Source organism: Colletotrichum spaethianum, assembly GCF_022836535.1.
Source record: "Colletotrichum spaethianum MAFF 239500 DNA, contig13, whole genome shotgun sequence".
Lineage (NCBI taxonomy): Eukaryota > Fungi > Ascomycota > Sordariomycetes > Glomerellales > Glomerellaceae > Colletotrichum > Colletotrichum spaethianum.
The window spans coordinates 692448-716501 of record NW_026054783.1 but is presented as its reverse complement, the minus strand read 5'-3'; the positions used below and the strand labels follow the sequence as shown (position 1 = coordinate 716501).

The window sequence follows — 24054 nt, the reverse complement described above, 5'->3', positions numbered from 1 at the left end:
CGTACAACGGGCCTCTCCTCCACACGACATGTTTTAGGTCGCGTCTCCTGTCTCCCTCACATGACAGCTTCGAAAAAAGAGTAACCCGGATGCAGTCGAAAGAGGCTGTTGAGTGCTGCCCCGCTATGACTGTATGGCACATCCCTGCTCAATGAGTATAACCCATGGTCCGTATCCAATACAGACGGGCATTCCAACCGAAACCTTTGCGTCGGCATCGACTCTCATCACCACTAGCGGGACTGCGGGTTGTTGTCAGCAGTAAAGTCCAATCTCTGGACGATGTCATGACAGGACCCAAGAGGCACGGCAAAGACCTTGAGTTCTTGTTTCCCAAAGATTGCCGTTTCGATTGGCTGTCAATCGTGGGACTTGCTGGTCAAGACATCCTATCCTGGCAGAGGCTGAGAGAGACAATGGGAATTTGGGCTTGGCCACGGTAAATGCGTCCGGTAGCTTACGTTTGCCGTGTGCTAGTGTCGAAATTCCAAGGTGGACATGCTTCATATACGAAGCGCAATGACGCCGCTGTGGAGAAGTGCGTGAAAGTGGATGGATGACAACCCAGAGATTGGGGAAGAGCCGGTGGTATCGGTGGTCCCGATAAGGTGTCGGCGTCGCTGTTTTCGCCTAGACTCGAAATCCGAAATGAGTCTCCAACGCCGCAGTTGTAGGCACCGCAACCATGGTGGAAGGTCCGTTGTGTTTTCTGGAAGAACTGTCTGTCACAAAGGGACCCAGCAGCACAGGCAGCCACTCACCAAGACATCTCGAGCGCCAGACATGGCGCAGGCGTGAGGCAACGATCGGCCTTAGCGCATCCGCTCCCAAGGGGAAACCCCACAGTTCCCCCACCAGCAAGGCTGGGCTGTGCCGACTGATCCAGACCGGGACGGGGAGGAACAAGGGGATCCCAAGGGCCCCCCACTAAGACAAGAGAAGACAAGACGAGCTGTGGCTACGAACTCGACAGACTTTTTTTTTTTTTTTTTTTTTTAAACAGTGAAAGGTACAGATATCAGATGGAGAGGGAGGTGGGGGGCAGCCCCTCTGTGTTCCGTGTTCTCGTTACTCTCTCTCTCTCATCCTTACTTTGCCCGTTATTGAGTCTATGTTTGACCTCTTGGCTCTATGCAAAGACTGCATCGGAGGCACTTTGTGCACGTAACCAGCCAGCCCAATCCCCGAGTCCGAGTTTGGCCCCCAATCCTATCGTCTTCATCCTGCCCCGGGACCTTGTTGGACTGCCGCCTCCCTCTTTCTCCCCCCTCCCCTCCCCTCCAAACACCAGCAAACTGTCGTTCCCATCTCGTATCCCACACGCCCTGTTTCCCTGCCACAGCTTAAGCTTCTTGCGTCCCGCCGCTGCCAGCTCCGACACTGGGCGGCCAACCAGAAGACCCTGTTCCGCCTGTTGCTGCTGCTGCCGTTGCTGCCTGCCTGATAGACAAGATTCCTTTCCTCAAGGTCTGCAAGTAACGACGGCACTCAACACGAAAGCTACGAGCATCGCCTCGACCCAACCTCTTCCTCGCTCCATCTTTTTTTGTAGCACCACCAAGACCTCAGCTGCTGTTGGCCGTGCCGTTCATCAACCAATCCTTCGCTCGACCAGCGTTCGTTTCTGTACCCTGGGCCAGACAAACAGCCACAAACCCGTGTGCTTTCTTCTCTCGCTGCCGCAACGGACAAACACATTAATACCACCATCAGCTTCGATACCCCCCCCCCCCCCCCCCCCCCCCCCCTTTTCTTTTTCTTGTGCAAACCGTCCGTCTCTCGCTCATCATATTCAACTCCTCTTCACATTGGGGACGTTGTACGCGGTCACGTCCATTCAGTCTCTACAAACCCTTTCCCCCTCAGCGGTAAATCAACCGCTTCAGCTCTCGGCCGTGGAAGGTGTCGTGACTCAGTCGCCAAAAAACCTGCCTGCTGCCTATTGCCCAATTGGGACATCGCGCCGCGACCAACACGGTCTGGATTGGTGAGGGATCAGCTAGCGACCAACATCCGTTCGTTTCATCCATCGTATATACAGCCCGCCTGTTCGCACCTCCCATTGAGCTGCGACACACTCCTTCTCGACACCTACCCGACCGTCTTCAAATATCCCATACCGAGAGCCAGCCATGGCTGATGTCGAGGAGCCCAAGTTCAACAGCCTGGCTGAGAGAATCGCCGCCTTGAACCAGCAAAAGAACTTCCAGGCCCCTGAGGTCAAGGCAAAGCGACCCCCGCCTCCGCCTCCTCCCACCAATCGCCCTGTGCCGCGCAGCCAGACACTTCCTGTCGTCCAGACAAACGGACTTCCTACGCCTCAAATCAGTCCCACGATTCCTCCCCGGCCCACCAAGTCCACACCGGCAAAGCCCAGCCCACCACCGCTACCCCGGCGAACGACCGATTCATCCCAAGTCTCGGTCGAGACGCCACCTCCCAGGGACCGCATTGCCCCTCCGCCTCTCCCTACGCGCACGTCGACGCAGCAAATCTCACCAGCTTTACCCCCCCGGAGGCCCTCCACCCAGCAATTGGCGGTGCGCCGTAACTCGAATGCTTCCGAGATTTCCAACCTGTCGTCCCTTTCATTGAATCATACCGTGTCATCTGCTACCAGCATCCATTCAATCGACGGTCCCACGCGCAAGCTGCCGCCCACTTTGGACCAAGCAAACTTGCCGCCGCTGCCACCAACGAGGAGAGAGCGGGAAGCTCAAGCAAAAGAGGCTACTGCTCAACAGCCGCAGCAACCCAAACATGCCCTTGTGTCGACCCACTCATCGCCTGCCGTTCGGCAAATTGAGCCCCCTCAGAGACCGGTGCTCCCCCCGCGACTGACATCGAGGTCAACGAACCAGCAAGTTCAGAAGCCATCTCTGGAAGAAGAAGCACCAGCAAAGCCGAGACGGCTACCCCCGCCCCCAACGTCATACACCAAGTCGCAGCCGCAGACAAATGCTTGCACCGCCCAGGAACAGCAAGCAAACGATCGCCCACCGTTGCCCGTAAGACGGCCAGGCGCTGGCGATGATGCTCCTCCGCCCGTCCCCCTCAGTTCCCGTCCTAGTGTCGCGCAGATTGAGGCCGTCTCCGCCAAAGCAGTGGCCCGCACCAACGACTGTCTAATCTGTCGCGACTTTTCCGGTCCGGATGGCGTCGCTGCTCAGTACCCCAGACAGTCACTCCCCAGGAACGACCCCGTAGGATACCTGGCACAAGTGCTTTGCGGACCATTTGCGTCTCACACAGACAAGGCGCGAGCCATCTTTACTTGGTTTCATCATAACATCGCCTATGACTGCGCCGCCTTCTTCGGTAACAACATCAGAGGTCGCTCCGGAGCCGAGACCATTTTACTGGGCAAGGCCGTCTGCTCGGGTTATGCGGATACGTACAAGGAAATTGCCCTTCGTGCAGGCCTCGAGTGTATCACGGTCGTTGGCCACGGAAAGGGTTATGGGTACACTGCTCTGAAAAAGGGGGAGCGTCCGCCGCCCAAGAAGGCCGACGGGCATGCTTGGAACGCAGTGCGAATTGACGGTGGGGAGTGGAAGCTCCTCGATGCCTGTTGGGGCGCCGGTAACGTGTCGGACGTGACCAAGGAGTACACAGCCGACTTCAAGCCACATGAGTTCACCCGGAGAAACGACATCTTCGGACTCTCTCACTACCCATCCGATGACAGGCACTTCTTCCGGCCCGACGGCAGAGTGCCGAGCTGGGAGGAATATTACATTGGTCCGGTCCACGGTGATAAGCCCACCATCTACACCCTCGCGTACGAGGAGGGTGTATGGGATCACACGGTCAGCCCCAAGGAGCTCCAGATCCCAGTCTACAGCGGCCAAGTCGTGCGTTTCCAGTGGTCCAACAAATGCGAGCACTGGACGTCAGAGAAGCACGGCAAGGGAAAGCCTCCGCTACTATTCCTCAGCATCAAGGGGCGTGACGGTCGCAAGGAGGACATGGTCCCCATCGAGACGGACGGCTTTTGGCATTGGGCCGACGTGAACGCGATCGATCTGGGCGCGCCGGGCCAGAGCGTCAGCGTGGCCATGATCACGACCATCGATGGACAGGACGCGAGAGGCATGACAGCCAAGGAGTACTTTGCAAAGAAGGGCAAGTGCGGCATGAGCTGGACATTCCTTATGAAGTGGGAACTCATTTGAGAGGGAGGGGCTTGCAAAAGGCGGACGGATTTCCTTACTGACGACTGCAACGGCCGGATACTGTATTGTTATAGATAATAGTAATGGGAACCCTCGGACCTCGGTTCGTGGTTCTGGTGTTTTTTTGGTTCTGCATGAATCCCCCCTCGACATCTGATTGACGACACTGTGCTCTATGCTCCTCCTGGTTCATGAGGGAGCGGCCATGGTGAGTTCTGGACAGGACAGATGATGGTTACCAACATCTGCCAAACCCTATTGGCCCCAGGTATGCAAGCCACTCTTTCTATTCATTGGTAAGCGTTCTACTTCTATGGGTATATCGCAATCTGGGATTCTATAAATCAAAGCTTAGCTAGCCACCTCAAAGCTCCAGCTTCTGCCACTTCCGCAACCGCCCTCCGTACTTGTATATCAGCGCCGGCACGGGTATGAGCGCAATCGCAATGAAGCCCAGGACGCTGTTCCCCCAACCGAGCCCCAGGGCGTCGTACATTGCCGGTCCCGCCATCGGCAGAAACGCCGCGACGACGCTGCGGAAGACGGTGAAAGCCCCTATCGCCGAGGCGGCATATAGCGGATACGCGTCAATGACGTAGGCCTGTATGGGCTGCCAGATGCCCAGGATCGCGACGCCGAACGGCAACAGCCCGATTACGGGCGCGACCCAGTGGGTCTTGAACTCGGCGGTCCAGCCGTACCAAAAGAACGTGACGGGCAGCAGAGCGGCGAAGTAGATGCAGTCCGGGAGGCGCATCTCGGGCTCGTAGACGCCGTTGTTCGCCTTTGTCATGCGGACGACGGTGCGGTCCGATAGGGTGGTGAAGAAGGCCATGCCGATGATGAAGCCGAGGCCGAGGGGGATGTAGACGAGCCCCGCGTTGCCGACAGAGAACCCATAGGTGGAGGTAAAGACGAGGGGGATGGTGCTGAAGAGGAGGTACAGGACTCCGTAGGCGAAAGCGCAGTACAGACTCACGCTGAAGAGGATCGGGGAGAGGAAGAGCAACTTCAAGGGGCGGCTGAGCCCCCGCCGGAGGAGTTGGGAGGAGGTGGGTTTGGGTACTCCCGCCGAGGGGGGGTCGTCGTAGACGCTGCGGAGGTCGGTACGGCCGAGTTCCACGCTGAGGCGAGCGACCTTCCGGTCAATGAGGACGCGCGGGTTGGTTTCCTGGTTGAAGATGACTATGATGAGGGCCATGGGCGTGGCGGCGATAAAGGCGATCCAGGAGCACCAGCGCCAGTTGAGGTCCTGCGCGATGTAGGCACCCGCGATCGGCGCAATAGTCGGAGATATCAAAGTCCCCCCCATAACCCCAGCCAAGGCGATCCCTCGCTCTGCAACAGGGAACATATCAGCTACCACTCCTCCACCAATTGCTAGGCACCCTGAGCCACCAATACCCGTAAGGAAACGAAAGACGATGAGCGAATTAAGCGAGGGCGCGAGGGCGCAGCCGATGAGCCAGGCGCAGAAGAAGAGGTTCGCGGCGTTCAGGACGGGGCGGCGGCCGTACATCTCAGACAGGGGCGCGAGAAACAGCGGGCCGACGGCGTAGCCGAGCAGATAGATGCTCACAGGGAGGGTGCCGAGGGTGATGTCGTCATTTCCAAAGTCCTCGTCGAAGTTGCTGATGGCCGGGGCTAGGATCGAGGAGGCGAAGGGCGTCATGAAGGTGATACCCGCGAGAAAACAGATGATGAGCCACTTGCGGGACCGGGGGAAGTTCATGGGCATGGTGGGGTCGGACTGAGAGTCCCAGCCGACCAGACCGGCCTGGAGGTCGGTGAGGGGGTGAACCGTGACGGGGAGGGTGTCATTGTCATCCTCGCGGCGGGATACGAGACTTGCGATTCGGGAGAGGCGACTTCGTGCGCTTGCATGAGAGCGGGTTGTTTGGATAGGCTCGACGAGGATGTCCTATAGTGTTTGTCAGCGACGGCCGTATGTGTCGGTGTCTTCAGACACCATGGTATCTAGCTCCGATCGTCTTTGGACGAAGCTCGGAGTAGAAAAGAAATAAAGGTATGTTCACAGACAAAACTTCTTTTGGGAGGCTCATCATCAAAGTTTTGCTTGGCATAAACAGCCGCCAAGACTCTCTCTCTCACAGGAAAAGAAGCCACGCTCACCTCCTGGGACCGCTGCTCGCCATCCGTCGCGTCCTCAACGTCAAAACTCTTTCTTTCCTCCATCTGGCTTTCCTTTGCCTTTTCCGGGTCATCTGAAGAGGTAAAGAGGTGCCGTCGTTGATGTTCACTCTCCTTTTCCGTCATCGTCGCTTGGTCCGAGGATCCTCCTCGGAGGCCGTGGGCGCCGTCGCCGGCCATGGATGTCGTCACTCCCGCTTCCGCCTCCGCCTCTAGGTCCTTTTCAGAACCCATGGCTGGTGAGAGAAACGTGGAGTCTTTGTTCTTTCCAGTTTTCAACGACGGGGTTGTGGGTGTCCAAGCTAGCGGAAGCACGGTTTGGAAGAAGCAATTAGAAATGCATTGATGAGATTGGTAAGGGGGGGATTCGAATGAAGAGAGTGCAATGGACTAGGCACTTTGCCGGACTCCACAGCCGAGGGCAAGCAGCACTTGCGTGCTTGCCGTATTTCAATCTCTACGCCTCCCGCTCTCACAGGCATGGCTGCCAAAGTCCACGGTATTTGCCTGCTAGGAAAGCCGTGTGAGTAATTCAACCCGGTTACCCCTCCCTCTAATTACTTATGCCGCAACTACCCTAGGAAAGGCGACGATCATCAAGGTAAAGAGGTGTAACGTGATTCGACGGACAGTGTCCAAAAGTTCTACATTTCAACCACCCCAGCACCCCCTACTGAGGGGAGGTACTTTGCCGACGGCAAGCAGGCAGGCTAGCTGCAGGAAGAGCCGGCTAGCTTCTCCCGGGTCTGAAAACTCCAACTTTTATATCCGGAACCCGTGTGGATTCGAGGGGGGATTTGGAGGGATGAAAGCGATCGGAGAGAGATGTACTTGGAGTTGGGGGTGTGGTGGGCCTTACTAGGCCGACCTCGGTCGGATCTTGTTGCTCAAAGGCAGGCAGGCGGTGACGGGAAGAGGCGAGCCGCGAGGTTATCGGAGATGGACAAGTTACCTAAGTGCAACAGTCGAGATCAATAAGGGACGCCGTTGGGGCTGGCCACCCATACGGGGACACGGCAATGTTGGAGGTGGTTGGCAGGCTCATGCCGCGGCATGCTTAAATCCGTCGTTCTTATTTCCTGGTCTGGACATTCTTCGTGGGGGAATGTGGACTATGTTTTGTAGTATTTGGGGGAGACATTGGAGCTCCTAGAGAAAGGCCAAGGCTATGCTTATGATGAATTGGAGCTGTGTTGTCCAAGGGAATTGAGGTTCTCTTAACACGAAGAAAGGAAACAAGAGTCTTAGAGTTTGTAACAACCAACTTCAGAGATAGAGTTTCTTAATCCTTCAATGTAATCCTATGCAACAACCTGATTCAATGGACCATGTACCAATGTACCGACTTTGAAAACAAGGACTCACTCTCCTCTGCACAGACCAGCAGCTGGAACAGCACCGGCACAGCTCCCCCGGCTCCACCTCGGTGCCTGCCAACACTGACCTGACTTGCATTACTGCCCCGCAGTCTTCCCTTTCTCTCCCGGAACACCCACATGGGAACCTCCACTGAAGGCTGAAGCACATGGGAGCGTTACCCATTTCCTCGACCCCCAAAAAAGCCACCATCGATAACGCGGCCCGGTGGGGACCTTGCCTTCCTTCTCCAAATTGACAACTGTGTCCCGTCGCGAAACTCCGGGCATCCTTTCACCATCGTGAAAAGCTTCACCCTTTCCCAAACACCGGCAACAATCGCGGCGCGCACCTGCCAATTCACTTTGCGCACGAAAACCACACGATGAAAGCGACCCAGCTGCAAAAGGGAATCTGACAACACGGAATCAACGTACAAGTTGGGATCTTCCCCCCCTGTGCGCGCATCATCGCGCAAACACCATCGAAATGGCCTCCTCCACCTCCTCCTCCGCCGCGACGGCCCTCACCCGCACCGAGACCCTGAGCCTGAGCTCCCTCTCCCTCGCGGCCGTTGCCGTCCTCCTTAACGCCTTTCAGGGCGATGGCGAGCCCCTGATAGCGTCCCTGGCCCTGTCCGCCCTGGCCTTTTCCCTTGCCTACGCCATGATCCGCTGGCTCGGCCCCGTCTTCAAGCGCGCCGGCTTCCGGGGTCGCGACCTCTCCAAGCACCACCGCCCCGAGCTGCCTGAGTGCATGGGCGCCGTTTGCGCCGCCGTCTACCTGCTGGTCGTCATCGTCTTCATTCCCTTTCCCTTCTACAAGGACATCGTCGCTGCCACCAGCGGTGGTGGGAACAGGGACGTCGTCTACCACGTCGAGCATGTCCAGCAGGGCCGCTTCTTGCACCGGTTCCCTCATAGCAAGGTCAGTGTTCTCTCTACGACCAGCTTTCTTGACATGGTGACTTCTGCTCGGCATTATACTGACCCGACTTGAAAAACAGCTCGCCTCGTACCTCTCAGCCATTATCGCCCTCCAGACCACCGCCCTCCTCGGCATCGGTGACGACCTCTTCGACATCCGCTGGCGCCACAAGTGGTGGATCCCCGGCCTGGCCTCCGTCCCGATTCTCGTCATCTACTTCGTCGACTTCGGCGTCACCTCCATCGTCATCCCGATTCCCCTCCAGCCCTACCTCGGCGAGCTGTTCGACCTCGGCGTCCTCTACTACATCTACATGGCCTGCATTGCCATGTTCTGCCCACAGTCCATCAACATGCTCGCCGGCATCAACGGCATCGAGGTCTCCCAGTGCATCGTCGTCTCCCTGCTCCTGGTCCTCAACGACTGCCTCTACCTCCTCACCCCCTACCCGCACCCGGCCACCGACTCCCACCTCTTCTCCCTCTACCTCCTCCTCCCCTGGCTCGGCGTCTCCTTCGCCCTCGTCCTCCACAACTGGTACCCGGCCAAAGTCTTCGTCGGCGACACCTACTGCTACTTCTCCGGCATGGTCTTCGCAACCGTCGGCATCCTCGGCCACTTTTCCAAGACGCTCGGCCTCCTCCTCGTCCCTCAGCTCTTCAACTTCCTCTACTCCACGCCGCAAATCTTTGGCCTCGTCCCCTGCCCGCGCCACCGCCTGCCACGCTTCGTCGCCCGCACCGGCCTCCTCGAGCCCAGCGTCACCCCCTGGAGCCCCGAGCGCCAGCCGCGCCCGCTCGTCGCCCGCGCACTGCACCTCCTCGCGAGGCTGCGCCTGCTCAAGGTCACGACCGACGACAAGGGCCGCTTCGTCGAGACGAGCAACTTCACCCTCCTCAACCTCTGGCTCGTCTGGCGCGGCCCCCTGCGGGAGGACCGCCTCGCCTGGGAGGTCACCTTCCTCCAGCTCTTCGTCGGCCTGTTCGGCCTCTTCGCCCGGCACCGCCTCGCCCTGCTCATCTTTAAGGAGGACAACTGGGGCATGACGACCAAGACATACTGATGATGTTCTTCGTTGGCGCGTGAAGGACGAAGAGGTGTGTCATTGGTACCCGCCTCGTCTCATGTCTCTTTTCACACGTTTTCCAACCGTCGGGCTTGTATTGCGTTTTTCTTTTCTTTTTTGCTTCTTCTGTCTTTGAGTCACACCGAGGCGGTTTTCAATAGTGGCCGTTTGTATGATACCAAAAATTGAGATACCCTGTTAGAGTATATACCGAAGATTGGCAAAAAGGGAACTTGATAGAGTTGGTCAACCCCCGGACGAATCAAAAGCATTCCAAATCAACCACGCATAGCGATGGCGAAGTAAACCATTCTGTGAGCCGAGAAATAAAGCAGCGCAAGAGCTGCGAAGAATATCCATTTGAATCCTTTCATCGTCATGGGAGGGGCGTTGCCCGGTGCCAAGTCACTCCCTCCTCTCTCTCCGGCTCAGCTAAGCGTAGAAATACACATGAAAATATGCCGCTCCTGGCAGTGATAGAAACCCCTTTTCTCCCATCCCAATATCAGCCCAATCCAGGCATCGCTACCCTCTTGCCTCCTTTACGCCAGTGACCCCTGAAAAAAAATGTCGCGCTTTGCCAATGGACTAGGTGCTGCGACGGGTGAGAGTTTTTTTTTCGTCAGACGTCCATTTTTGCAGTTCCTCCAGACATGAACAAAACACATCTCGAATGAAGACAATTCCGAAAAGCGCTGACAAAACCCCCTTTGAGATCCCCATTTCCAGTTCCAATTGTCCGTCGCTGCCATAACGCCGAAACCAAATACCAGACCACTGGTACGTTTTGGAAATATTTAGAGGGGAAAGATAAGAAGCAGCCGTGTCATCCCGTAAACAACCGCGAACCCCGATCTCTACATATGTTACAAGGAAGTGTTTGTTGCCGCGGCAGCGGGAATCGAGTTGCCCGTATTGCCCGTGACGGGTGTCAAGACATCTGTGCTCTTCTCCACGACCGGTGAATCCATAATCACATCGAGTGCCGGCTTCGACTCCTCAGTACCTGAAAGCGGTGTCTTGAGTCCGCCAGTGCTCTTGGCCTTGTTCATCCTGCTTTTGGTATAGTCGCTGAGGCTCAGCTTCTTCTTGACAGGACTCGGATGCGCTGCGACGCCATTGACGGCAGATGGTGCGAACGGACTAGGAAGATTGCCTGTCGACAAGGGGGATGGCGTTGTCGTGTTTGGGGTTCCAAAGACGGGGCCGTTGAAAGTGGGGACGGGAGGCATCTGTACCCGCAGTTCTGGTGATTTAGTCTTCGAAGGACTCTTGGCACTGTTGAGCTGCGTGTCCATGGGAGTATCAGTCTGCACGGGGGACTTGAGAGTGCTTGGTGAACTCGTTGGGGCGTCTGCCATAGCCACGTCTTCGACTGCTACCACAACGGGCGATGTGATTTGTCCGTTAGTCAATTCCTTGGATGGCGTCGGGGAGCCCATCACAGGTTTGTGATCAGCCGGAAGGTCCACGTCCATAGGCGTCGGTTCCTGTGCTGAAGGCGATGGAAGTGACTTGCGCCTCTCAACCTCGTCGCAGCGTAGTCGATGACGGTTGTTGAGGAGTCGTTGAGACAGGGAGATGATCCGACGACGTGGCCTCGGGGTCTGAACAGGCTCGCTATACCATTCACCCTCGACTGGGTCGGTTTGCACAGAAGCATCGCAGTACACAGGACGAGGTCCAGAGGAGTCCCGTCTAGACTGCGTTGCAACAGAGCCATTCTGATGCGTCGGGGCCTTGAAGGGATTCTGCCCTGTTGGCGAGACGCCGTTGGAGGGAGAATTCGACTTGCTTCTTGATGTGCTCGCGTCAACGTAATTGGAAGTGCCAGTAGACGCGTTGCTGGTCGAGTTTCGTTGCTTCGTCTTGGACCCGGTACCGTCGGAAGTGCGTTTCTTCTTGCGCGGCGGCTGTTGCTGCTCCATGCGTCGAAAAGAGTCTTCGACCATTTGAACTTTTCGTTTGTCCCTGTCTGTAGGTTCAGTAAGAATGCCGGGTCGGTCAAGGGAACCTTGACGTAACGGCGTGCGATCGCGACTGGGGGGCTTGCTGCGTTCCGATACCGATCGAGCATCATTGTCGGGGTCATCATGGTGGCCTTCGCTAGCTGCCCGGCTGTTGGTGGCCTGGCCGGTGCTGGTGGGAGAAATGGTGTGGGTTTTGGGTTTCCGCGGCTTCTTCTTGACGGCAGGACGAGACTGCATCTTCGCTTGGTATTGTCTGTGGAAACGAGCGAAGGCACAGTTGGCACCCAAGTCGCACGCGCAGCCGCCATGTTCGGATAATATCCGATGAATCCAGCCGGATAGCGTTTGGTATTCTGCGTCGTCCATTTCAGACTCGTTCTGGGCTTGAGAATCGTCGTCGGCCACCCCTAGGAGGTGATGCATACGGGCCTGGAACTTCTTGGGTAGCCTAAACTCCCATGGAAGCGTAATCTGCTCATTTGCAGCAATGTGCCGATCGCTCACAAGCCAAAAATGGTATTCGGATTGGCCAGAGAGATAGGTGTCGAGAACGGCATTGGGCTTGCAACTCCTCCGGGCGAAGCGGGCGAGAGAACCTTCTTTCCTCGTGTCGATGTATAGCGGCAGCATCGGGTGGAAGAAAACGAAAGGGAGCGGCGATGAGAGTTCTTCCCATAGGTTGTCGGGGTCGTCGCAGTAGTCCTTCTGAAAGCCAATGACGCCGTTGAGCTCAATCAGAGGCACGTCTTTCTCAATGGCAGTGGGGGTTGCAAGGTACTGCCACCGAAGCACTGTGTCAGAAGTAAGGGGTAGTTTCTTGCTTTCGACGTGCAGCTGGCGCTTCTGAGCGTCGATATCTTTGGGAAGTTTGGCAAACACATCATTGAGTTCTCCGCCAGTGTCTTTCCTCAGACGAAGTGGTTCGCGGACCCAAACAGAAAGGGTGTTTGAGACCAAAAGACTGGCAAATGAATTGATTTGTGTGATGGGCACGTCTGCTTCCTTGCTCATAGAGAGGAAGCCGTCAGAGTAGTTGTGTATTTGGAAATCGCTCGGAAGGTCCGGAGGAGTCGTGGCAGGGCTTGGAGGGTGCCCGTTTGGCTGAGAGCGGCCGTTCCCGTAGGAAGGGCTCCTCTTCGCACTCTGTGAACTTATCGAGTGGGACGGCCGGTGAGATGTTTTCGCCTTTTTGGCCGGGTGAGGATGATCGCTCGGACTCCCATGCTTTGCGTTCTCTTGGCCCATAGGATGGCCATTCAATTGTAAATCCGTTGGTTTTGGTTTCTTCTTGTGGCTCTTGGATGGCGGGCGTTTGACCTTCTTATCGGGGGCACCTTCCGTAGTGCCGCCATTCTTGAGTCGACGGGTACGCTCAATGGCCTTTTGACGATCCAGCGGGCGCGGTTTGCAGTCAGCGCAAGAGTGGGCGAAATCCTCGCGGAGAGCCTCCTCGCGACTGTCCGGGTAGAAGCAGTCGATGTGCTGCCATGTGTCGCACGTGTCGCAGTAGATCGTGTTTCCATCATCATCAGAGAAGTTGCAGATACACTTGATCGTGTACGGCTCTTCTTCCTCTACCGTCTCAACCTTTCGCGGAACATTATGGGTGGAGACGGGCACGCTCGGAGCGAAGAGGGTCTGACTAGGAGTCGCGGTCTGCGTCGACAGTGGCTGCAGCTTTTCGGTCATAATCTAAATTCGCCTCGTAATGGGGATTGAAGTCGAGGTATGCGTGAGCTGATTACTGTTGCGGCCTGGGTAGCATGACGACGCCTGTCTAGACGCACAGGAACAAGCCGTCGAGAGAACCGCAGAAACAGCGAGACGTGGCGTTGTGGTCATCCGTCGGCGGACACCGGGTGGTCGGGTCGGGAAATCTCAGCGAGGTCGAGGACAAGACTCGACGGGAGCGTTACGGCTGGCTCAAAGGACAGAGGGTCGAAAATGCGAAGAACGGCAAAACAGATTTGTTCGCCGAGTCGCCAGCAGTCGCCTTGGTCCAGATAGACGTTGTCGACACGTCACGAGTCCGTGTTGTGGTCGTGCGGTGGAAAAGTTTTCGAGTGATCGCGAAGTGCGTGTCCACGAAACCGAAGCAAAAGGCAGACAGAGTCGAGAGAAGGGCTGAACGGTTGCGCCTCGTCGGAGGAGAGGGATAGGACGGTTCGGGTGGTTCAGGCGAGTCGAGAAGACGTGGGATGAGGAGGAATCCGAGTGTTTCGACCGAAATTGAGGGAGGAGAGGGTGGTTTGTGTCGAGAGGGTGAGGGTGGAAAAGAGATTGAAAGAGAGGAAGAGAGGGGGCACGACACGAAGGAGAAGGATGGATGGATGGGTCCCCCGAAGGAGAGTAGCAGAAAGCGCAGCAGCAGTGCGGTGCGGTGCGAGTTGAGCGAGACACGTCCCAGTCCCCCCCAGTGCAGGTGCGTGCAGCCCAGAGACCAGGCCAAGCCAAAAGAGAAGAGAGGGTGAACGGGTAAGGAACAGTGACTGCACTGCTGGGCTGGGTCTGGTCTCGGTCTTGGTTGGGACTTAGACTGGGACTGACTGGCACCTTGTGCTTTGGTGCGCGGGCTGCGGACTGGATGGGGGACTGAGGGAGAGGGGGGGGTCGTCGAAGACCGACAGGCAGGATGGGATTTCGGGGGGGAGGGGAGGAGGGTAAGGATGGGGGAGCTGGGATGCTTGGTGCAACTCAGCTCGAGTTGCCCTGGGTGCTGTTTTTGCTGTAGGGGGAGCCCGCGGCGGCTTGTCGCTGTGCTGCTGGGAGCACTGGGTACCACCAGCCAGCCGGCCAGCCAGCCAGCGCGGCCAGGCCAGGCCAGCCGTCCTACCAGTCGACACAGCCTGGTACAGGCCGGACGCATACTGGAGGCAAGAGGGCGGCGGCGGCGGCGGCGGCGACGGTAGAGAGACGAGAGAAGAGAGAGTAGAGGGAGACGGGAGACGAGGGCAGAAAAGCCAAAGCCCGTGGGTAGAAAAAACAGGGTACCCAGGTACCTGTACTTACTTCAGGCTAGACCAGAAAGGCGGTGGACACTCTGATATGAGTGGCCACGGCAGTCCAATCAGACGTCTAGCGCAGAAACTCGAATGCCTCAGGCATTCCAGGTTTCAGGCCGCAACCAGACACGAAATGGCCCCCGTCTGATGAAGGACTAACGACTGCCTCGTTAGCCTTCCGCACAGAGGGCCTGGAAGGTCAGCTAGGAGAGGAGAAGGAGAGTGAAAAATCGAAACTGGGGGAAGGGGGGGAAACAAGCAAAAAGTTGGGCATCGATTGTAGGTTGATGATACTTTCACCAACCACGAAGCCCATCATGGAGATGAAGGCAAGAAACCCCAAACAAACAAGAAATTGCCGTTGGACACGCTCTGATCGTCTGGATGAGAGCAATAGCAGCTGGCGGTCATTGTCGAGCTGATAGGTGTGAACAGAAACAAGAGGCAGATTTGACGGGCGGGAGTGGAGGGACGAGAGGCGGCATGCAAAGATTTAATGAGTAATAAGAGAGAAGAAATGGGCGGGCAGAGTTGGTGTTGGTGTTGTGGTGCGCCGCTGCGCGTGGTGACCCTCTCTCTGGCCCTAGCAGAACGGCGGATGCGACGGGAGCGGGTAACTTGGAAATGGAACGGCGGAAGGGGGTATCAAAAGAGGAGACTGGAGGGAGAGAGAGACTCAGGACGATGGGGGTGGATGGCGACCCGCGCGACGGACCGATTTTGCGTACGAATGCACTGTCCATGGATGCCTGCCTGCCTGCCTTGGCTGAGCTGGGCTGCTTTCTGCCCACAAAAGGGCGTATAACGAATACGACCATGTGCCGCGTGCTAGGACGGACTGCCATAAGCAAGCAAGTAAGGAGACGGTCGGCAAGACACAGGGGGTAGAGCATGCTTATCCGGCCCTCTCTCTGCTGGATAAAAACATGGAGCAAATGGCTGCGTTCGTTCGTATGCGTGCAAGCACCGCGGGCGGGAGCATGCCGGGCGTCGTGTTGATCGCTGGTTGTATGTAGAGTTCCAGTTGTTGAGAGAAAGTCGATGGTTGTGAATCCGTAGCGTCGTCCTTGGAAAAGACCAGCGAAAACCTTTGACTGAGACTCGGGGATGTCCATGACTTTCATCCCATCCCAGCGGCGAACATGAGGCCGGGCCAGTTATGCGAAAACTTTTATAAATAGGAAGAGTGGTCAGTGACCTTGCTCTGCCGCGTCGCACCTGCGGTGATGGATGTACCTCGGTCCCCTCGTGCGGAACCCGCCCATGGCATTCGCCGTCCCTTCTGATTTGTGCTGGATGGCTGGGCGGGTGGGAATGGACAGTTTCCGGTTGGGGGCAATCCAAGCCTCGGGCGCCAGGGGTGGAGAGAGCCAACGAGAGAGATAGGGAGAGAGACACTCGGTGGATCCTCCAAGTCGTCGGGAAAGAGGACACAAAGGGGGAAGCGACCAATAGGAGATGCTGGACTGGCCTGCGAGGCGTCCGCTCTCGCCTCCACTGCATGGAGCCCGCCAACGCCAACTTTCCACCTTCGCCCCCAATTCTCATCCGTCAGAACACACCGTGACCGAGAGTCTTTTTTGCCCTTGATTGCCTGCCCGGCCGAAGGTAAGATAGTCTAGAGTTTGTCGACTCGTCGGCTGAAAGGGCTTAGTTCGGCATGGCGCCCCTAAGGTTCATACCAGAGAGGGCGCTACCTCGGGGTCAGGCATCCAACCTTCAGGGCCGAGGTACCTTGGCACTTTGGGCACTTTCAAGAGGAAAAGAAAGAAATAGTACCTCTGACTATGTGCCTGGCCGAGTTCCATAGCAGGTGGCTTTCGGCTGTGGAGGGATTGGATCGGATAACCATTGGACATGTGGGGCTCCTTGTCCAGCGTTGTTGTTATTGTTGTTGTTGTTGTTGCCATCGTTGTCAGCGAGCGTCCAGGACGAAAACTCCCACAGTCCCGCGGCGCAGCGTCGCTTCGTGCCATATTTGCTGACTCCCCATCTGTCTCGAGTCCCAACTCAACCTCCCGCGGTCGCCTCCTCATTGGCCGACGTGGCCTTCTCGAGAATGGACAATGGGTCTTGCTGCCAGGGCCTAAAATTATCGTGCATGGGGTTAGTCTTATCGCTCCCTGTAACAGTCCGACTGGGGACCCGCAGCTTTTCGCGTGCGATCTTGCGGGCCAGTTTTGGAGGTGACAAGCCAGCTCGAGGACTGCGATGGACAATTAGGTAGGCTGCCGGCCTTGCCCCATCACGACAGAGTCTCTCGGGGTCAGCAATTGGTGGTCGCAAACCGACCTTCGTCGTAATCGCCTGCAAAGCCAACACTGATGACTGCAGCAACGGCTCTTCCCCATCACCCTTCTTGTTCACCATCCAATCCAGCGACACAGGTATGCAGCTTGAAGTCATCATCGCTGCAGGCTCAATGCGCTGCGTGCTCTCGGCACTGAACTGCAATTCGCCCCCCTCTCCCTGCTGCGACCTTAAACCACCCTCCCTCGTCAGACAGACAGACTTCCGCCTCCAAATGTTCTGTCTGCCTCTCCGAAACCCTGCGCCATCAGTCGACGCCGCCCTTCATACCCTCTCCTCACAAAGATGTACTCGACCCCTCACCAGGAGAGACTAGGTTGGCCTCCAAAAGCTCGGCAGATACCACGCTGTGCTGAACTCTACGCGGACACGGCGACATGGGGTCGGCCTCTTGGGCTGCTGAGGTGTCATCTGTCTGCCTCACCAAGTCATAGTTGCAGAAGTATCGGTACTTTGACCTCCTCCAGTCAATGCTCCTCCCATATCTAGCGCACTTGCGCACACTTCGAAATGCGACCACGCGCGGGCGCCCTTAGAGCTTGCTGATGCTCTGTTGCTGCCCCTGAGCCGACGGGTTGCCCAGAGAGCCCCCGGGTGGTGATCCAAGCAAGTACAGTACGACGTAAGTAGACGTTTGGTACGCACGTCGGCCCCGAGTATGGGATTTATTGAGCCTAGAGGCCTTTACCTCTCCCCATACGGCTTGATCAGATCAATGGGTAGGAAAGCCGCTACCTTTGCCATCGCTCGCCGTCCCCCACCCGCCCCTCATCCTCGCCTCAACTGGATATATACAAACAAAACAAAATAGCCGGCGACCTTGGGATTCCCATCCGTCTCCAGCTGGCGCCGTCAGGGGCCCGGCATGATTCGCGGCCGGTATCCTACTGGCTAGGATCTCCCTGTGCTACAATCGCGTTTGTGAGGCCTAACAAAGTTTTGCGACACTGATAGCCAGGGCTGCAGATGAGGTGTCAGATACTTTGCCACGGGTTCCCCCAATCGTAGTCCAAGCAGGTCGGCCTTACTCTTCGACTCTCGCTCACTCTCGCGCTTTTGGCACCGGTCCCCTGCACTTGACGCCTCTCTGATTGGACCGAGCCGGCCAACCTGTACACCATGAGCTTTCCCGCCGTGGGAGATGCATGATGGGGTGTGGCTCCTGCTGTTGTGGCTACCCTTCCTTCCCATTCATCATCCATGCCGAAGCACGACTTCTTGAGTCGTGGGGATTCGGGCCAATCACGAAACCTGCGCAGAATCGAGACTTGGATACACTCAGATCGGAGAACGCACCACGCGGTCCCGGTCTCAATACCTGGGGAAGCTTGAGAAGGGCCAGAGGCTTGTGACGACGGAAGACCCTGAAGGACTTGAGGGCTGCCCAGTCATTCATGCTGAAAGTCGCCGCTTCGAGCCTGTCCACGGGATCGGGACGTTCAGGGATCTTCCAGCAAGAACTGCGCAGTCGAAACAGGCCCAGCTGCGCTTCCGTGACATTGGCCCCAGCCGTCTCAAGGGCGAGCACGAGCGGAGGCGAAATGTCAGGCTCATCATTGTGGCTGGAATCTCGACGAGGGGTGTTTGTGTGGCGCGCCGCCTTGGTCGCGCATAGACATTCTCTTCAATGCGAAGAAAGATGGAAATGCCGCTCGTTGATCACGGGTTGCAATGACATTGGTCGTTTCAATGAAAGACAATCTGGTGCTGGGAAGTTGATAACGAACGTGGGATTTCTGGAGAGGAGGACGCCAAAAGTGGAATTCAAGATGGCCCGTGCACCAATCACAACAAAAAGGTACGTATTTGTACCGAACAAGGTAGGCCAACATAAAGAGGTTCGTACGATGTTTCCAGCTGTTCATCGCAGAATACGCCTTTCTTGCTGGTATTTTCACTTTTAAGACTCGAAAGAAGTGTGAGTTTTTTCCCCCGTGTTTTAGGCGTCCGTATTCCTACGATAAAGGCGTGCTCTCATTCCAAGCAAACCATGTATTCGTACTTGAATGTCGCCATGGTCGCTGCGGAGGGAAACGGCGCTTGTCCCAACCAAGGTCCACCCAGCTTCGTCCAATCACAGCTGACCTTTGCCGGCCCCATGACGTTCTCTCTCCAGACCCAGCCTCATTGCTCACCACCTGCCAACCAAAGCCACTCGCAGGAACCACTTCTCCGTCACCTTCCAGCCATCCTCACGCTAGACTTCGAACCTCGGACATCGACGACTCTAACCCGATCATCAGCGACGTCGAAATTCGCCGCCCTCTGAACCCTTCAACCTCCATCCACCTAATCCCACCAAACCACCCAGACCTCTTCTCGCGATGAGGTTCGCTACGGCCGTCATCGCCTTCCTCTCTGCCGGCCTCGCGCCGGTCGGTGCCAGCGTCCTGGTCCAGAGAGACCAGTCCGTCATCGTAAATGACGACCTCAAGGTCCCCGGCGACTCGCCTTTGGAGCTTTGCCCCAAGTCCCACGACGACGATATCGTCAAGATTGAGAGTGTCGACCTGGCCCCGAACCCCCCTCAGGCGTACGTTTGCCCCTCGAGCCTCGGTCGACGCATATACACAGCATCGTGAAGCAAGCAGGTAGCTAATATTTTGGTTTCAGTGGCAAGGAGCTTGTCATCAAGGCCTCCGGTACTGTCAAGCAGCCCATCGAGAAGGGCGCCTACGTTTTGCTGCAGGTCAAGTACGGCCTCATTCGTCTTATCAGCACCAAGGCGGACCTGTGCGAACAGATCGAGAACGTCGACCTCGAGTGCCCCATCGAGAAGGGTACCCTGAGCATCACCAAGTCTGTCGAGCTCCCCGCCGAGATCCCTTCCGTAAGTTGGCTCTGTTCCGTTTGTATTGGTCAAAACGACTGACAACTTGTGTGCAGGGCAAGTACACTGTCTTCGCCGATGTCTACACCGGCGATGACGTCCCCATCACCTGCTTGACCGCCCAGGTTGTCTTCTCCCGCAGCAACAAGCAGAGCTTCTTCAGCTTGGATCTTTAAGTAATTACACGCTATGACGAAGGTTTACGATGACGGGCATAGGTTACAGTTGCACTTAGCGATACATCCAAATTGTTGGGGGCTTCACATATCTCATAGCAAGGCTTAGCATCTGGACCTTGGAACACCGCGCTTCATTTTACTTTCACGAGATGGTTTCGTTCCGGGGCTCTTTCTTTTCCAAGTGCTTGTTTTGCGTAGGAGTATCGGCATGATGATGCGTACGTACATAGGGAAGCGGTGCTAGATATGTTGCTTGCGATTTATTTCAAGAAAGGCCGGCATGGTCCATCCTCAACCTGAATTCACTACCAGCAGGCCATCTCGTGCTTATTGTCCCTTCCCAATTCCACCATGTTCATGTGTCTGGCAAGACGTTTACTCGCCAAACAACCGACGTACTCTACGAAGAACACTGTCCTTCTCGGGGTCGTACGGGTGATCCTTGCTCGGAATCTCGAGAACCGTCGGGAAAGCGGCCGTGTAGGTATCGACGCGATGTCTTATGCGGTCGGCAATCTGTCCTCCTGTCAGTATCCATCCCGATGTAGTTCCCCTCCCTCGCGGCGGCGACTGACGTGCTGGTTGATGAGGACGATGCCAATGTCCTTCCTCGTCGTGAACGACTCGAACGCGGATTCAATTGCAGAAGTGTCGGTCTTGCTGTCTACCACTAGGAAGTTCTTCTCCTGGTCGGCACCCGTGCTGACGTGCTGTACACCAGTCAGTCATCTCGAACCTGAGCCGCATCGTCGTTCATGAAAAGGTGCGCACCCCAATGCCCGCGAGGAGGAGGCCGGTAACCGAGTCCTGTTTTGTTGTCAGCGGCTGCATTCGCTGCGTCCATGTTGTTCGGGTGGTGCTCTCACCTCGTCGCCGATGACGGCGAGGAACTGGCGGTCCTTCATATCTGCTTGCGAAGCCATCCTGGGTGGCTTTTGTGGTTGTAGGAGAGCTTGCGATACCCCAGGAGGTCGGCGAGCGATTGACGTACTGAGGTGCCTTGATTACCACAGCCCGGCGCTCCACTTCAGCACCTCACGGCTGTGGCTGGAGAGTGTGTTAGCGTTCCGGCGCCAGGCCACTGCCTGCTGCAACCAAACTGCTAACGGGCACGGATGCTGTGACGGCGAGCAAGACAGACCCCACCTTAGGTGGGTACGTATCTTCGCTGGTGCCATCCATGCCACTACCAGCATGGAATGCAATCGTAAGTAAAGACGGGAAATCTAGTGAATGGATGAGCAACAGTTATCTGGCTATCAAGCTTCTATTAGGCTGTTATTCAAACAACATGGCTCAACTAAATGTGTCCGCCTCAAAGCCGATCCAGGATGTTTATTATCATCATCATAATAATCTATGGCTGGACTAGGAGAACGCAGTGTGAAGGTTGTCGAAGCTCTGACGAGAACTTGCTCTTTCATATATGCGTACCTATGAATAACTTCAGGGTAAGTGAATGTCACGCAAGGCTCGACACGAGATAATGTATGGTTACTGAGAGACAACGACTGGCTATTCGTCTGCAGCGAGGCTTCGGATTCTACATAGTACTTACAGGCTGCATTTCGCCGCATGGCTGCCTTATTCCTGTTGGGGGCAGACGCTGACTTTACAACAACCCGAGGCATTTCCAACGCCTCCTCTCTCCAAGGTATATCGGCAATTGTCGCACGCACGCTGCTTTGTGGAATCTTCGGTACAGCACGCATTATTGTTCGTATCTACTGTTCAGTGAACGCACCTGGAGGCGCGCGCCCTGAGGCCGGCGAGTCGTATTTTGTTGCCTCTAGACCCCACGCTCCCCGCGTAGTCGGCGTCGTGACAAACTTCGTGGTTTACCATCTTGGAAGCATTTTCGATACTTCGCTATACTCATAACATACGCTGAAAAGTAGATATGGAGGTATTGGGGGTCATCGCCAATGTCATCGCCGTGGTCGACTTAGCAGCCAAGCTTGGTGTCCTCTGCGGTAACCATGTCAGCAAAGCCCGAAACGCCAAAGATGATGCTCGAAGGCTTGGAAGTGAGAGCGAGGCTCTGATGAAGGTTTTGGGCATATAAAAAGTCTTCTTCAAGATGAAGGCGCGGACGAGCATTATAAACACCGACTCGCAACGTCTCGGGACTTCTGCGAGAATCTGAGAAACTGCAAAGAAAGACTCGAGGCCGTTACAACTCAACTCGATTTCGGCCAGAAATCTTCCTGGTTTAAGGGCTTCAGAACCTCTCTGAAATGGCCCTTTACGAGCAAAGAGATCATTCAAGCTATCGAAGATATTCGGCAGTGGCGTGCGTTGTTTTCAGTTGCAATGCAGATTGATCAACTGTAAGTTAACTCACGCGGCTTGGCTGTGCCAGATCTTTGCCCTTTTCCTATCTAGACGCCGAGTTTCGATTTGAGCTGGAGTTCCTTTATTGCTGATTGGCTGATGCTATGTCCTCAGAAACATTGCAATGCGAATTGACGGCAAATTGGACGAGCTCGCAAATCTCTCAGCTGCTACAAGAGCATTCTTTAACAGCTATGACGACGAACCAGAGCCATTATGTCATCCGGATACAAGGAAAGAACTGCTTCGACAGATAGAGGACTGGGTCGATGACCCTAATGGCAGCTGTATCTACTGGCTACAAGGCCCAGCAGGGACAGGGAAGTCCACGATCTCACGGACAGTTGCCCATACCTTCGCCAAGAGGAGGCAGCTAGCAGCTAGCTTTTTCTTCAACCGTACCAGAGACGGCCGGAGTGGGGCAAGGCTTTTTGTTACCACAATTGCGAAGCAGCTTGCTCGACTTCCCAGTCTCAGAGGACCGATTGTAACGGCTATCCATGAAGACCCTACCTTACCTGACAAGGGCCTGCAACTACAGTTCGAGAAGCTTATCATAAAGCCTTTGCAGCAAATCAAATTTGACGGGGTTTCGAGACCGATTCTAATTTTGGTAGTCGACGCCTTAGACGAGTGTGGTACTGAGACTCACACCAACTCCAGGACGCAGGTGGACAGGAGCCGACTCATAGTCAAACTCCTCGCACGCACAGCTGCCATAACGGGCGTCGTGGTTCGCGTTTTCCTGACAAGCAGACCAGAACTACCGGTTACGCTGGGGTTTCGTGACATCCCGGAGGAGTCCCACCAAGACGTCCTACTACAGAATATCCCCCACGCTGCCACCGAGCACGACATCCGGGTATTTATAAACAGCCAGTTCGAGGAGATCCGGAAGGCCCACGGCATGACAGCTTCTCTTGATTGGCCCGATCAGAACACCATCCAAATACTCGTCAACATGGCGGTTCCTCTGTTCATTTACGCTTCGACTATCTGCAGATTTGTCGATGATCCACGGCAACGCTTCAGTCCTCAATCTCAACTAAGGAAATTCTTAGACCAGACGTCTTTGGCCAGCATCGAGTCCACTTATCAACCAGTTCTAGAGCAGCTTCTAGTAGACTTGAACGACACGCAACAAAGCCAGGTGCTTGAGAATTTTCGCAAAATCGTTGGCTCAAATGTATTGCTAGCCGATCCACATTCGGTTTTTTCCCTGAGTCAACTTCTTCATCTCGACCAAGGCGACATTTATTACTTGCTCAACGGCCTTCATTCTGTGTTGGAAATTCCCAAGGAAGCGGGCTCTAGTCGGCCTGTCAAACTATACCATCTCTCGTTTCAAGATCACCTAGTCAGTAACCCAGGCGGCAAGAATAAGTTCTATGTCGAGGAAAAGTCCAAGCACGTCGATCTTCTCGACTGTTGCCTCCAGCTCATGTCTGGCGAACGGGACCCTGGCCAAGGGTTTCAGTTGAAAAACGACATTTGCCAGCTCAAGATCCCCGGTGTTCTTCGCAAAGAAGTCAAGGCCAGTCTGATCAAAGAGCGCATTCCTCGACACCTAGAATACGCTTGCACTTACTGGGTTCATCATTTACGCAGTAGTCAGAATCCAATACAGGATGGAGATAAAGTCCATACTTTCTTGGCTCGTTACCTCGTTCATTGGCTCGAAGCGATGAGCTGACTGGGAAGATTGAAACAGAGCGTTGAGGCAGTTCTTCTGCTACAAGACCTTGTCGTTAACC

At 55.8% G+C, this 24054-nt stretch overlaps 8 protein-coding genes across 8 annotated transcripts; 4 read left to right on the top strand and 4 right to left on the bottom strand.

The window, feature by feature from the left end:
* Positions 1 to 2132: 2132 nt before the first annotated feature.
* On the top strand, positions 2133 to 4175 carry ColSpa_05872 (kyphoscoliosis peptidase; the record flags this gene model as incomplete). Its single annotated transcript, XM_049272084.1, has 1 exon — positions 2133 to 4175. One exon carries the CDS (start codon positions 2133 to 2135, stop codon positions 4173 to 4175), a length of 2043 nt encoding a protein of 680 aa, XP_049128041.1.
* A 364-nt stretch (positions 4176 to 4539) lies between these two features.
* On the bottom strand, positions 4540 to 6560 carry ColSpa_05871 (MFS transporter prlG; the record flags this gene model as incomplete). The annotated part of the gene is made up of 2 exons (XM_049272083.1): positions 4540 to 6096; positions 6309 to 6560. The coding sequence occupies 2 exons, from the start codon at positions 6558 to 6560 to the stop codon at positions 4540 to 4542; spliced, it is 1809 nt and encodes a 602-aa protein (XP_049128040.1).
* A 1611-nt stretch (positions 6561 to 8171) lies between these two features.
* Positions 8172 to 9672, top strand: ColSpa_05870 (UDP-N-acetylglucosamine--peptide N-acetylglucosaminyltransferase subunit; the record flags this gene model as incomplete). Its single annotated transcript, XM_049272082.1, has 2 exons — positions 8172 to 8609; positions 8689 to 9672. 2 exons carry the CDS (start codon positions 8172 to 8174, stop codon positions 9670 to 9672), a joined length of 1422 nt encoding a protein of 473 aa, XP_049128039.1.
* Positions 9673 to 10541: 869 nt separating this feature from the next.
* On the bottom strand, positions 10542 to 13334 carry ColSpa_05869 (SET domain-containing protein 5; the record flags this gene model as incomplete). The annotated part of the gene is made up of 1 exon (XM_049272081.1): positions 10542 to 13334. The coding sequence occupies one exon, from the start codon at positions 13332 to 13334 to the stop codon at positions 10542 to 10544; it is 2793 nt and encodes a 930-aa protein (XP_049128038.1).
* Positions 13335 to 13353: 19 nt separating this feature from the next.
* Positions 13354 to 13804, top strand: ColSpa_05868 (uncharacterized protein; the record flags this gene model as incomplete). The annotated part of the gene is made up of 2 exons (XM_049272080.1): positions 13354 to 13371; positions 13427 to 13804. The coding sequence occupies 2 exons, from the start codon at positions 13354 to 13356 to the stop codon at positions 13802 to 13804; spliced, it is 396 nt and encodes a 131-aa protein (XP_049128037.1).
* Positions 13805 to 19281: 5477 nt separating this feature from the next.
* ColSpa_05867 (phosphatidylglycerol/phosphatidylinositol transfer protein) lies at positions 19282 to 19963 on the top strand (the record flags this gene model as incomplete). Its single annotated transcript, XM_049272079.1, has 3 exons — positions 19282 to 19490; positions 19571 to 19787; positions 19844 to 19963. 3 exons carry the CDS (start codon positions 19282 to 19284, stop codon positions 19961 to 19963), a joined length of 546 nt encoding a protein of 181 aa, XP_049128036.1.
* Positions 19964 to 20341: 378 nt separating this feature from the next.
* ColSpa_05866 (V-type proton ATPase subunit G) lies at positions 20342 to 20889 on the bottom strand (the record flags this gene model as incomplete). The annotated part of the gene is made up of 4 exons (XM_049272078.1): positions 20342 to 20482; positions 20542 to 20676; positions 20738 to 20773; positions 20833 to 20889. The coding sequence occupies 4 exons, from the start codon at positions 20887 to 20889 to the stop codon at positions 20342 to 20344; spliced, it is 369 nt and encodes a 122-aa protein (XP_049128035.1).
* A 2765-nt stretch (positions 20890 to 23654) lies between these two features.
* ColSpa_05865 (uncharacterized protein) lies at positions 23655 to 23897 on the bottom strand (the record flags this gene model as incomplete). The annotated part of the gene is made up of 2 exons (XM_049272077.1): positions 23655 to 23867; positions 23889 to 23897. The coding sequence occupies 2 exons, from the start codon at positions 23895 to 23897 to the stop codon at positions 23655 to 23657; spliced, it is 222 nt and encodes a 73-aa protein (XP_049128034.1).
* Between the last annotated feature and the right edge of the window lie 157 nt (positions 23898 to 24054).